We start from the raw sequence: 11861 nt of genomic DNA, 5'->3' as shown, positions 1-11861 counted from the left end.
TTAAGAGACCACATCGTTTTGACTTCCCTGTACCTGCTCCTACAGAATCAATAGTATCTTTAACATTGGTGGTCACAGTGCTTCGAATTTCCTGTGTTTACCCTTGCAGAATCTATAGGAATGGGGATATCAACTTTAGTCATCTTTCGTATCGTAACATTGGTGGTCACAGTGCTTCGAATTTCCTGTGTTTACCCTTGCAGAATCTATAGGAATGGGGATATCAAATACTATGGTTTCAGAATATGACCCTTAGTGAGCCTCGGAGGGACACCACAAGGCCGCTGACGACGCCCTTAATGTCAGTTCCACTATTCCTTCCTGACAGCGTAATTACGGAAGAAGTTTCACAGAGCCTTACAATGACGGGTCTTTTGTGTGTCAAGGTCAGTGTATCTTCAGCCAACGGCCAGAGACTCCAAGGTGTGGCACGGCGTGGTACTCATATAAGGAGCGGTGAGCGTGGCTGACACACACTGCCCCCGCCACCACACCGCAGCAATGAGGATTCTGGTGAGGCATACACACACACACACACACACACACACACACACACACACACACGTATTTATCTTTCTACCTCAGTCTCTATCTATATCTACATCTAATTATCTAAATATTTTTCTATGTCAATATCTATATCAATAAATGTATCTTTGTATCCATGTATCTATCGATCTATTTGTTTATCTATATCTATCTATCTATCTATCAAACTAAATCAATATCTATCCATCTGTCAATCTATCTACCGTTCTATCTATATATCTCTATCTATCCATCTATCTACATAGCTGTCTGTCTATCTATATATATCTACATCTATCTAACTATCTATTTGTCTATTTATTTATCCATCTTTCTATCTTTCTATTATCTATTCCTTCTGTATCGTTGTTTCCTTAAATGTTAGCATCAGTACATCTCCTTCTTTACTAATGTTAGATAAGGCAAACACTCGCGTCTCCGTGCTACGCTTCCAACACCTCTCTTTCCTCCCTCCCGGCAGGTCGTTTGTCTGTTGGCTGTCACCGTTGCAGCAGAGCAGAAGCGAGAGGCGGGTTACCCTTACCGGCTGGCCCACGGCGGAGCCTCTCAACGCTACCACCACCAGAGTCCCTCATCAGCCTTCTACTACACCCCACGCACGAATTACCACGGCAGCACGGGGTATAGGAACTTGGGGCCGACCTACACGCATAGCCACAGCCACACCCATGCTCACAGTCACGCCCACGGCCTCACCCCGTACCACCACCTCCAGAAGCGTGAGTCTGACCCTGGCTACACTGGTTACGGCACTCCTTACCATTCTGGCGGGCTCTATGCAGTTCCTCAGGGTTATAAGACTTCGGGGTACCGCAGTCCCGTGCCTTACTATCCGTACACCCACGGAGGCATCAGGTACGCCTATGAGACCGCCGTACATCACCCTGGGCACGGCTATTCATACCAGGCTCAGCAAGCGTACGTAGCCGACCCCAACCACCACCACGCCCACCATCACTAAGGCTTGACTACCACCGTCACCCAAACTACAGAGGCTTAAGTACCGTGGCTTATGGAGGTCAGTGCTTTGGGGGCTTCAAGAATCAGGGAACACAATCGGGTACTATCTATATCTATCTATGTATCTAATGCCGAAGTACCACCATCCCGCCTCCTCCTCCGCCCACGAACACGTATTTGACAAGGATTTCGTAGGTTTGGTGGGTATTTCCAGGGGTAGTTTTATGTCCTAGTGGTAGTTTGGCCCTTCTTCCACATCATGAGCGTGAAACAAGCACCACTCACGAGAACCTTACTCTTCTCCTTCTCGGCTTTTGGATATAGTTGATGTGAGAAGCGAAAGTTCCAGAGAATATGAACCAAAGAATCAGGAAAAGCAAACGGGTACTGTCTGTCTATATCTATAAGGGAGCGTAGGACATAGCTGCATCGGACACTGTAGGAAATAGATTAATAGGCAAATAAACTGTAATACTGAGAACCAGATGTTGTTTAATGATCCCACAGGTCGTATGAAAAAACGTTGTGTTGTTAAAGTTTGTAATAATTTTGAAGTGAATGATAACAGCGGTGTAATTCTGGTCCCTGAAATAGAAGAATCGGATCCCAAAAACTGATCACCACAAGAAAATCAGAAAAAGAATCGGATCTCAAACAAATGAACCCAAGAAAATCGAGCACCACTGAAAAATCTGAAAAAAAGGATTTGAACCCATAGAACTGAACACCCCAAAAGAATGACCACCACAAGCAATTCACCCCCACAAGAAAATTAGAAAAATAATCCAATCCCAAATAACTGAATATGACCAAAAATCAAACGCCACAAGAAAATCAGAAAAAGAGAGTTCGATTCCAAAGATTAATGAGTCAAGGACGAATGGAAAAGCTGTGTTCGTAAGGGTTTTGTATTGATACTGACGCCCTAATTAATGAGAACGAAGATTGACACGGAAAAAATAGCTGTTCAAGCTCGCCATCTTCACCTTGCACTGGGTTATCATCAGCTGGGTTTCATTGATAATCTCATAAATACGTCTTTCACCTAATGCACTACACTTTCTCTCACTATCCTTGCCACTAAATATAAATCCAGAGGAGAGTATCAGTGAGAGTATCAAGGCAATTCTCCAACCGAATAATCTTATAAATACGTCTTTCTCCTGATGCACTACAGTTCCCCTCACGATCCTTGCCACTAAATATAAATCTATAGTGCATGGTTAACTCAGAGGAGAGTATCAATGAGAGTATCAAGGCAATGGTCCACCCGAAACTGACCTCTCCTCTGATCTCTCACTCTTTTTTTCTTTTGTAGGAGTAACATCTAGCGAGCCTTTTCATTACTGCTTTTGCCTTCATCACTGCAAAAAAAAATACCTTGCGATCAGAAGCAGCTAACTCTATCCTGTGTGAGCCTAAGTAAGAGATGCAGCTGCCCCTTCAAACGTTTCCAATCCTCTTCACGCCCACGAGAGAGAAGTCTGGTTTGTCCCACGCCTTTATCGACGGCCTGAAAGCCTGTACATGTTACTGTGATTCTTTTTCTTGAGTTTTACCGTTTTTTCTTCCCTTTCGAGTGGAGTGTCTTCAAGGGGATGACTGGGCTGTGTTGGGTCCTTTCCTCCTCCTCCTTTTCCTCCTCCTCCTCCTCTCTTCCTACTTTAACTGATGCTGATATACTTTCGTCTCCTCCTCCTTCTCCTCCTCTTCCTCCTACTCCTCCTCCTCCTCTACATTTCCTTCATATTAGTCTCATTCAGAATCTTCCTTTTCTCTCTCGTCCTTTTTATATGCCGTTCCTCATGTACTTACTCCTGTAGCTTTTATCAGCATCGTAACTTTAACACACACACACACACACACACACACACATACACACACACGCCCGTCTCGGCTCCTGTGTTGTTCGGACGGTTCGAAAAATCAGTGAACTCCTTTATTTGTGTTTGAGTTTCTAAGGCCCATTCATCGAGTCCTACTTTCCTCCTCGTTTCTATGGGAGCCGAGAGTGATTTTGTTTTCGGCGTTGTTGTGAAGTTTGACTCAGAGACTTTATCCAAATACACATTGTCGGTTTTAGTTTCGCAAGTGTGGCAGCCAGGATTTGTGATAACTATTATAAAGAGATATAAAGAGAGGAGGATGAGGATGAATACAGTAAACGCTTCAATCACAGACAACGGACGGCTGGAAAGTCAGGCGAGTGGAGTATAACGCTTGGCCGAGGACGGAGAAAAGTGTAGCGCGGTTGTGTGCCGGACGAGCGCTGAGGGGCAACATCGGCACCGGGAACCGCAAGAAAATGTTGAGTCGGCAGATTCGGCGGCCGCGGACCAACCACCCGAAGGCCCTTGTTGAACACGACGAAAACTGCAACATAACAGTCGGGCCAACAATACAACGAGAACCTTTCCTTTTGGACTGGCGGTAGTAAGCTCGAGGGAGGAGGGAGAAAAATAAAGTAAACATGTAAAGCTGTGTGTGTGTGTGTGTGTGAGAGAGAGAGAGAGAGCCATTCCTTCACTCATTCACTCGTTCACCCAAGTCCTTTTGATAATCCAGTCGCTATAAAAAGGATTAAAGCATACATACATTTGATGGCTGAAGAATAACTTGAAGAATATCTGGAGAGAGGGAACAGGCTGCAAGATACTGGGGCTGAATAGTTAGGGGAATGGTTAAGGGAATAGTCAAGGGAATGGTCAGAGGATTAGGTAGCGTAATAAGGGAAGCGTGTCTGAAAAGAGTGAACAGGCTGCAAGATACTGGGTTGGAAAACGGCCGTGAAGAGCTGAGTGTCGGCTGCCTGGGATGATAATAGCCAGGACCAGATGGAGGGAATGAAGGGATGGGAAAAAGGATATGAAGGTTCAAGGTCGTAAAACGGAACGGTGTGAAGAGGAATCGTACAGAAGAAAAGGTTAGACAGGGAAACCGTCGACATGATTCAGACCGATCAAAGCAAAATGAGATATACACACACACACACACACACACACACACACACACACACACACACACACACACACACACACACGCAAAAACAAAAGAAGATAGAGGTTTTAAAAGGTACCAGAATAGAGTATAGAAGCGTATTTAATTCCAAACGTGCAATCGATTATTCATACAAGCGGTTGAGCGAATAAGAGAGTAAAAGGGAAATATAGAGAGAAAGAGAGAGAGAAACAGAAAGAGGGAGGAGGAATAGGAGAAATAAGAAGAGAAAGAACCTTGAAATCGCCCGACCAATGGAAAATGAGGAGAGGATAAAGAGAGAGAGCGAAAGAGAGAGAGAGAGGGAGAAGGACAGAACATTGCAGTGAATCGTTGAACGTTAACAGTGAAAGGAGTTATCAGGCGGAGGAAGGATTGAAATGGAAATAGAGGCAGCGGAGCAAAGGGGTCAGGACGGAAGGAGTCTGTGATGCGAGGGGTCGGGAAAGGGCGAGCCATTGCTGTATAGAAGGGATGGAAAGAGAAGGAAAGAAAAGTTGTGATGCTATGAATAAGTAACGACGAACGCACGAAATTGATGATAGAGAAGGAATAGAGAGAAAAGAATGAAAAAAGTAGAGAATTGGTCGTTTAAGAGTAACATGGAAGACAGAGGAGAGTTAGGAAAGGAAATAGAAGATTGTGATGCTATGAATAAGTAACGACAAATGTACGAAATTGATGATAGAGAAGGAATAGAGAGAAAAGAATTAAGAAAGTAGAGAATTGGTCGTTTAAGAGTAACATGGAAGACAGAGGAGAGTTAGGAAAGGAAATAAAAGATTGTGATGCTATGAATAACGTATAGACGAATGTACGAAATTGATGATAGAGAAGGAATAGACAGAAAATAATTAAAAAAAGTAGAGAATTGGGCTTTTAAGGGCGACATGGGAGACAGAGGAGAGTTAGGAAAGGAAATAGAAGATTGTGATGCTATGAATAAGTAACGACGAATGTACGAAATTGATGATAGAGAAGGAGTAGAGAGAAAAGAATGAAAAAAGTAGAGAATTGGTCGTTTAAGAGTAACATGGAAGACAGAGGAGAGTTAGGAAAGGAAAGAAAAGTTGTGATGCTATGAATAAGTAACGACGAACGCACGAAATTGATGATAGAGAAGGAATAGAGAGAAAAGAATGAAAAAAGTAGAGAATTGGTCGTTTAAGAGTAACATGGAAGACAGAGGAGAGTTAGGAAAGGAAATAAAAGATTGTGATGCTATGAATAACGTATAGACGAATGCACGAAATTGATTATAGAGAAGGAATAGAGAGAAAAGAATGAAAAAAGTAGAGAATTGGTCGTTTAAGAGTAACATGGAAGACAGAGGAGAGTTAGGAAAGGAAATAGAATATTGTGATGCTATGAATAGAATATAGACGAAAGCACGAAATTGATTATAGAGAAGGAATAGAGAGAAAAGAATTGAAAGAGTAGAGAATTGGTCGTTTAAGAGTAACATGGAAGACAGAGGAGAGTTAGGGAAGGAAATAGAAGGTTGAAATGCTATGAACAAAGTAGATAGAATGCAGAAAATTGATTACAGGGAAGAATGTGTTAATGAAAAAGAATTAACCGTTTGATGAAGGTGTGGAGAGTATCATTAGAGGCAGATAAAAGGAAGGAAAGAAGAAGAAAAAGATTGGGATGCTTTGAATAGAGTACAGGCGAATGCACAAAATTGATTACAGAGAAGAATGTATTAAAGAAAATGAATTAACCGTTTGATGAAGGTGCATAGAGTAACATTGGAGGAAAAGGAAGGGACGAAAAAGGTTGAGATAAAGTTAAGACAGAGGCAGAAAATTTAATTAACCGTTTGGTGAAGGCGCGTAGAGTAGCTATCATTTGAGGAGAAGGAAGGAGAGAAAAAAAGATTGCGTTTGCGCCAAAACAAAGGAACAAGATTTTGAATAAAGGAATATCAAAGAAAAAAAAGAAAAAAGAGGAAGGAAAAGGAAGAAAAAAAGAAAACAAAGGATTATGATTTTGAAAAAGGAATATCATAGAGAAAAGGAAAAAGGTGAAGAAAAGGAAGAAAAAAAGAAAACAGAAGAATAGGATTTTGAATAAAGGAATATCATCGAGAAAAGGAAAAAGGTGAAGGAAAAGGAAGAAAAATATAAAACAAAGGAATCGGATTTTAAATAAAGGAATATCATAGAGAAAAGGAAAAAGGTGAGGGAAAAGGAAGAAAAATATAAAACAAAGGAATAGGATTTTGAATAAAGGAATATCATAGAGAAAAGGAAAAAGGTGAGGGAAAAGGAAGAAAAAATTAAAACAGAGGAATAGGATTTTAAATAAAGGAATATCATAAAAAAAACGGCAAATTTGTAGAAGAAATATCTTTGGGAAATGTCAAATCAGAGGAAGGAAATTTAATATCTGAAGGAGAGAGAAGAAAGGGAGGCAGAGGGTTAAGGAAGAGGGAAGAAAAGGAGGGAGAAAGGCAGAAGAAGAGAGAGACAGGTAGGAGGGAAGAGAGGGAGGGAGGGAAAGAGTGGGATGTGGAGGTGTACATGTTTTATTTTCCTCAAGGGGTTTAAAGTAGAACACATTTAATCTCATAGCATCAAAACCTCTTATTTCTATTCCTAACTTTTCTCTGTTTCCCATGCCACTCTTAAAAGCCCAATTCTCTACTTTTTCAATTCTATTCATCCTATTCTTTCCCTAAAATGAAATGTGAGGAAGAAATACTATATAAATAAAGCAGATTGCGAAAGGAATATCATACAGGAATAGCGACATGGACGGAAGAAATATCGCAAAGAAAACGGAATTAGAGGAAAAGGAATATAGGGATAGTATTATCGGAAGTAATATCACAGAGGAATAGATTTTGAAGGGGAAATATCAGAGGAATATCAATTAGCTGTTTAGTGAAAATGTTTAGACCGACCGAATATAAAGAACTCAAATTTTAGTACCCCGAAAGCCGTTCATAATTGGTTCGCATTAAGCCTATAGGGGTATAATTAGTCTCATTAGTGTTATTAGAAGAATGCCTTAGAGGAGAGTGATAAAAAGCGCTTAGGAAATGTCAAAGGGAGGGAGAGAGAGAGAGAGAGAGAGAGAGAGAGAGAGAGAGAGAGAGAGAGAGAGAGAGAGCAGAAGAAGTAGAAAAAGAAGAAGAAGAAGAAAAGAAGAAAATGAACAGTAAGAGGAAATGGAGGAAGAGGAGGAGGAGGAAAAGGAAGAAGGAAAGTAGAAGGAAGAAGAAGAAGAAGAAAAGGAGGAGGAGGAGGAGGAGAAGGAAAAGGAGGACAAGAATAAAACCGATAAAAACTAAAACGAAAAAAAAAAATGAAAAATATGAATTAACAAAAAAAAATCGTTGCCATTCATTCTTTCCCTCTGAGATTTTCTTCCCTTTTTGGTGTTGAATATTCCAGGAACACAGCCTTCAAACGAGCGTTCCCAAGGTAATAGCGGTTCTTTGGTTGCCTCACTGGGATTCTGCGAGGCGAATAGGTGAACCTTTCTCAACACGCGTCTGTCTGTCTATCATGACGTAACGTGTGAGTGGGGGTGTGGGGTGGGGGGGAGTGTGTGTGTGTGTGTGTGTGGGTGGGTGGGTGGGTCTCTCTCTCTCTCTCTCTCTCTCTCTCTCTCTCTCTCTCTCTCTCTAAGTCATCGTCACCACTTTCCTATTCTTGTTTAGGCTCATTCTCTCTCGTTATAATATTTTCCCGCGTGTATACGGCGAGAGGGATTAGGTTTGCATGATAAACTAAAGCTCTCGCCAACTCTACCGCCCCAGGAAGGGACAATTTTTCTCTTCGTATCCCAGAATTCAAACCGACGTCATTAACCTGTGTCTCTGTATCTTGCTGTTTGTTTGTCCTATTGTCTGTCACTGTTTTCCATTTTCTTTTCTTTCCTTTAGTTGTTTATTTCTCATTTATTCCCTTTTGCTTTCCTGCCTCTGTCTGTCTGGTCTGCCTGTCTTTATATATGTCTGTTTGGATTTCTTTTCATAATCGTTTTTCTTGGCACACTGCGAGTCGTTTCAAGGCTTTCTTTTCTATCTTTCACGGCCTCTAAAAACACAAAAAAAATGAGCATCGTGTCGCCTATGTTATGTATCTTCAAGAGCGAGCGTGTCCTGTCATGTTACGTCTTGTCGTGTCGTGTCGTGTCGTGTCTAGTCATGTTCCAGAGAGTGCACATTTACTCTAACACTTGACATCACGTGAAATAGATAAAGTAAGAGGGAAGCGCATCAGCATATTCAGGACAGCAAAGGAGGAGAAGGAACACAAAGAAACACAATGGAAGATCAAACAACAGCAGACCTGATTGTCCTTACGAGGCTGTTTGTGACAAGCTACACTAACTATCTGATCAAAGGTGGAAGATGAAGGATAGCAAAGGCGAAGAAGGAGAAGGGAGGAGGACCACAAAGGAACACAATGGAAGAACAAACAACAGCAGACCTGATTGTCCTTACGAGGCTGTTTGTGACAAGCTACACTAACTATCTGATCAAAGGTGGAAGATGAAGGACAGCAAAGGCGAAGGAGGAGGAGGAGGAGGAGGAGGAGGAGGAGGAGGAGGAGGAGGAAGACGACGAAGATGATGAGGATGATGATGATGAGGAAAAGGAGAAGGAGGAGGAAGAAGAGAATGATGATAAATATGATGAAAAATAAAATTACAAAAATTTAAACTATACATAAATAGACATAAATAAACAACCTAATCCCTTCACGCCATTCTTTCCTTCTTCTTTTTTTTAATTTATTCTCTTCTTTGCTTGATAACGAACGCGAAATTCATCTTCTCGTGTGTGTGTGTGTGTGTGTGTGTGTATGTGTGTGTGTGTGTGTGTGTGTGTGTGTGTGTGTGTGTGTGTGTGTGTGTTTACGGGTATTTGGCAGAACAAGAGTCTTTGCAGTTTGTTTTTGCTTCGTTTTTTGTTTACTTTGAATGTGTGTAGTAATTGATTTCTCTTTTTTGTTTAATAGACAAAGACAGACTCTCTCTCTCTCTCTCTCTCTCTCTCTCTCTCTCTCTCTCTCTCTCTCTCTCTCTCTCTCTCTCTCTCTCTCTCTCTCTCTCTCTCTCTCTCTCTCTCTCTCTCTTTCTTCTTTTTTCCTCCTTTCCTTTCCATTCTAATCCTCTCCAATCCTTTCCTTTCCTTTCCTCTCTCTCTCTCTCTCTCTCTCTCTCTCTCTCTCTCTCTCTCTCTCTCTCTCTCTCTCTCTCTCTCTCTCTCTCTCTCTCTCTCTCTCTCTCTCTCGCCCTCCTACTCTCAACAATTGCACAACCAACTCAATTGACACTTCCTTTCTTCCTAAACCTATTCACGTTTCAGTTTTAAGCCTCGTCAGCCGGTATTGTTCTGGGGCCTGTCTGGCAAACTCGATCAGTACCCCCTCACACACACACACACACACACACACACACACACACACACAGGGCAGGGGATCCGTCTTCAGTCTTAGCTAAGTTTACACATGAGCCCTCTTCTTTAAGGTTCCTCTTGCTAGTGAAAAAGGTGGTGGTGGTGGTGATGGTGGTGGTGGTGGTAGTGGTAGTGGTGGTGGAGAGGTGGTGATGGTGGTGATGGTAATGTTGGTGCTGGCTTCTGGTGATGGTAGTGGTGATCGTGGTGGTGGTGGTGGTGGTAAGGGTGATGATGGGGAGGTGGTAGTGGTAGTATTGGTAGTAGTAGTGGTGGAGAGGTGGGGTGATGGTAGAGATGGTGGTGATGGCAATGTTGGTGCTGGCTTCTGGTGACGGTAGTGGTGATCGTGGTGGTGGTGATGGTGGTGATGGCGTCCTTCCTATCTTACCTACGGCATTAACCAAGTTACTTCTGGACCAGCACAGTGAACGGTAACTCCAGTGAATGTAAGTTGACTCAGTTGCTCTCTGCCTCACAACATCAAATGCTCTACACAAGGTTATAAACTCTACACAATTTTTTTTACATAAGGTTATAATCTCTACAGGTCTTCGGCTAAAGTGAGGTTTAATAATATGGTGACCCAAGGAGCCTCTGGGTTTTAAAGACACACACAGCCCAGTGAAGGTCAAACAAGATTATAGTATCATTATCAAAGCGAAGGATGAGATGGGAGACTCTCTCTCTCTCTCTCTCTCTCTCTCTCTCTCTTACTATACCTTCCTTCAACCATAGCCTTAGTAAGCATCCTATTAGTGTTCCCTTTTAACTCAAGCACTAGGTAGATGTTTATGGTACTGCTTCGTTCTCCGTCTCATTGCGTTCTCATTCTGTTCGGAGTCTTACCAGGGTTGCCAGATTCTATTGCCAGTCGACAGGTAGCCTAAACACATTTCAAGGGTAGCGGATTTCAACGTAAGGTAGCCCAATACATGATAGAAGTACTAGAAAAAACAAGTAGCAAGTAGCGGATTGATAATTTAAGTAGCGTTTAGTCTTCGTAAGTCGCCAAACTCCCTACTTTTCTACTGGCAAAGCTTGGTCGTTCTGTCATTCGCCGCTAGAGGGCAGGGAGCGCGCACTTGAGTTGCCTAACCATATTATCTATCTCCTGCAGTGAAGTTAAGTGTCGATATTATGTTTTTGTTTCGTAAGTAGTCTATTTCTTCCTCTCTACCTCTCTCTACCTATCTCCTATTACGCTATAGATATATTTATACCTCTCTATATCTCTACACCTCTCTACCTTTCGCTATATATCTCCAAATCCGCTTTAATATCTCTATAACTATCTCTGTGTCTCTCCGCTACTACGTTATTCATATCTACCTCTCTACCTTTCTCTACCTCTCCCTCTCCTCCAGTACGCTATTTATATCTCTACCTCTCTACCTCCCTTCACCACGCTGTACCTATGGACGCATCCAGTACTATTTCATTTATTGCCTCCAGATATTTTCCTTCCCTTCTCGATATGCTCGTAAGGTTAGATTCCTCGGCGGCCCTTCCTTCCTACCCTTTGCACCCTCTCTCTTTCCGTACGATTGAAGCTTCACCGTCCCTGCTCTTGTATTGCCGTAAGTACTGCCGCTGAATTTACTTTTTATCAAGGGTATAGCAAGATGAGTTAGTGGGTTAGTGAAGGTACGGGTGTAGGATAAAGATGGACAGTATAGGAGTGTTTAGTTGTATGGTGAGGGATTCGTTGATTGTTCTATGTAGTTTTAGTGTTTTCTATACGACCCCGCCATACGGTTTCCTTCCCTTCCCCGTCTTGTATTCTCCTTCCCTTCTTCTCTCTCTTCTAGCCTCACTAACCTCTCCACTTCCTTCTCTCTCTGTCTTTCTATCCTTTCTCCTCCCTGTCCTACTTTTCTCCCTGTTCCATCCTCGCCCTTCCCTTCCTGCCTTCCTCTCCTCTCCTCCCCCTTCTCTG

General features: G+C 42.3%; 1 protein-coding gene and 1 long non-coding RNA gene across 9 annotated transcripts in view; both read left to right on the top strand.

Annotated features, from left to right (window-relative positions):
• Positions 1 to 351: 351 nt before the first annotated feature.
• On the top strand, positions 352 to 1993 carry LOC126988782 (histidine-rich glycoprotein-like). Its single transcript, XM_050847182.1, has 2 exons — positions 352 to 513; positions 1010 to 1993. The coding sequence occupies exons 1-2, from the start codon at positions 502 to 504 to the stop codon at positions 1508 to 1510; spliced, it is 513 nt and encodes a 170-aa protein (XP_050703139.1). The 5' UTR covers positions 352 to 501; the 3' UTR covers positions 1511 to 1993.
• Positions 1994 to 9907: 7914 nt separating this feature from the next.
• The window catches only part of LOC126988783 (uncharacterized), a 144344-nt gene continuing 142390 nt past the window's right edge, over positions 9908 to 11861 (top strand). For 5 of the 8 annotated variants that reach the window (XR_007742520.1, XR_007742521.1, XR_007742525.1 and 2 more), the window contains exon 1: positions 10145 to 10371. This is a non-coding gene — a long non-coding RNA (uncharacterized LOC126988783). The other 3 variants (XR_007742526.1, XR_007742527.1, XR_007742522.1) reach the window with 3 other exon arrangements.

The sequence above is a fragment of the Eriocheir sinensis genome, chromosome 70 (genome assembly GCF_024679095.1).
Source record: "Eriocheir sinensis breed Jianghai 21 chromosome 70, ASM2467909v1, whole genome shotgun sequence".
Lineage (NCBI taxonomy): Eukaryota > Metazoa > Arthropoda > Malacostraca > Decapoda > Varunidae > Eriocheir > Eriocheir sinensis.
Note: the sequence above shows the minus strand (reverse complement) of the source record. Positions and strands in the feature narration are given on the sequence as shown.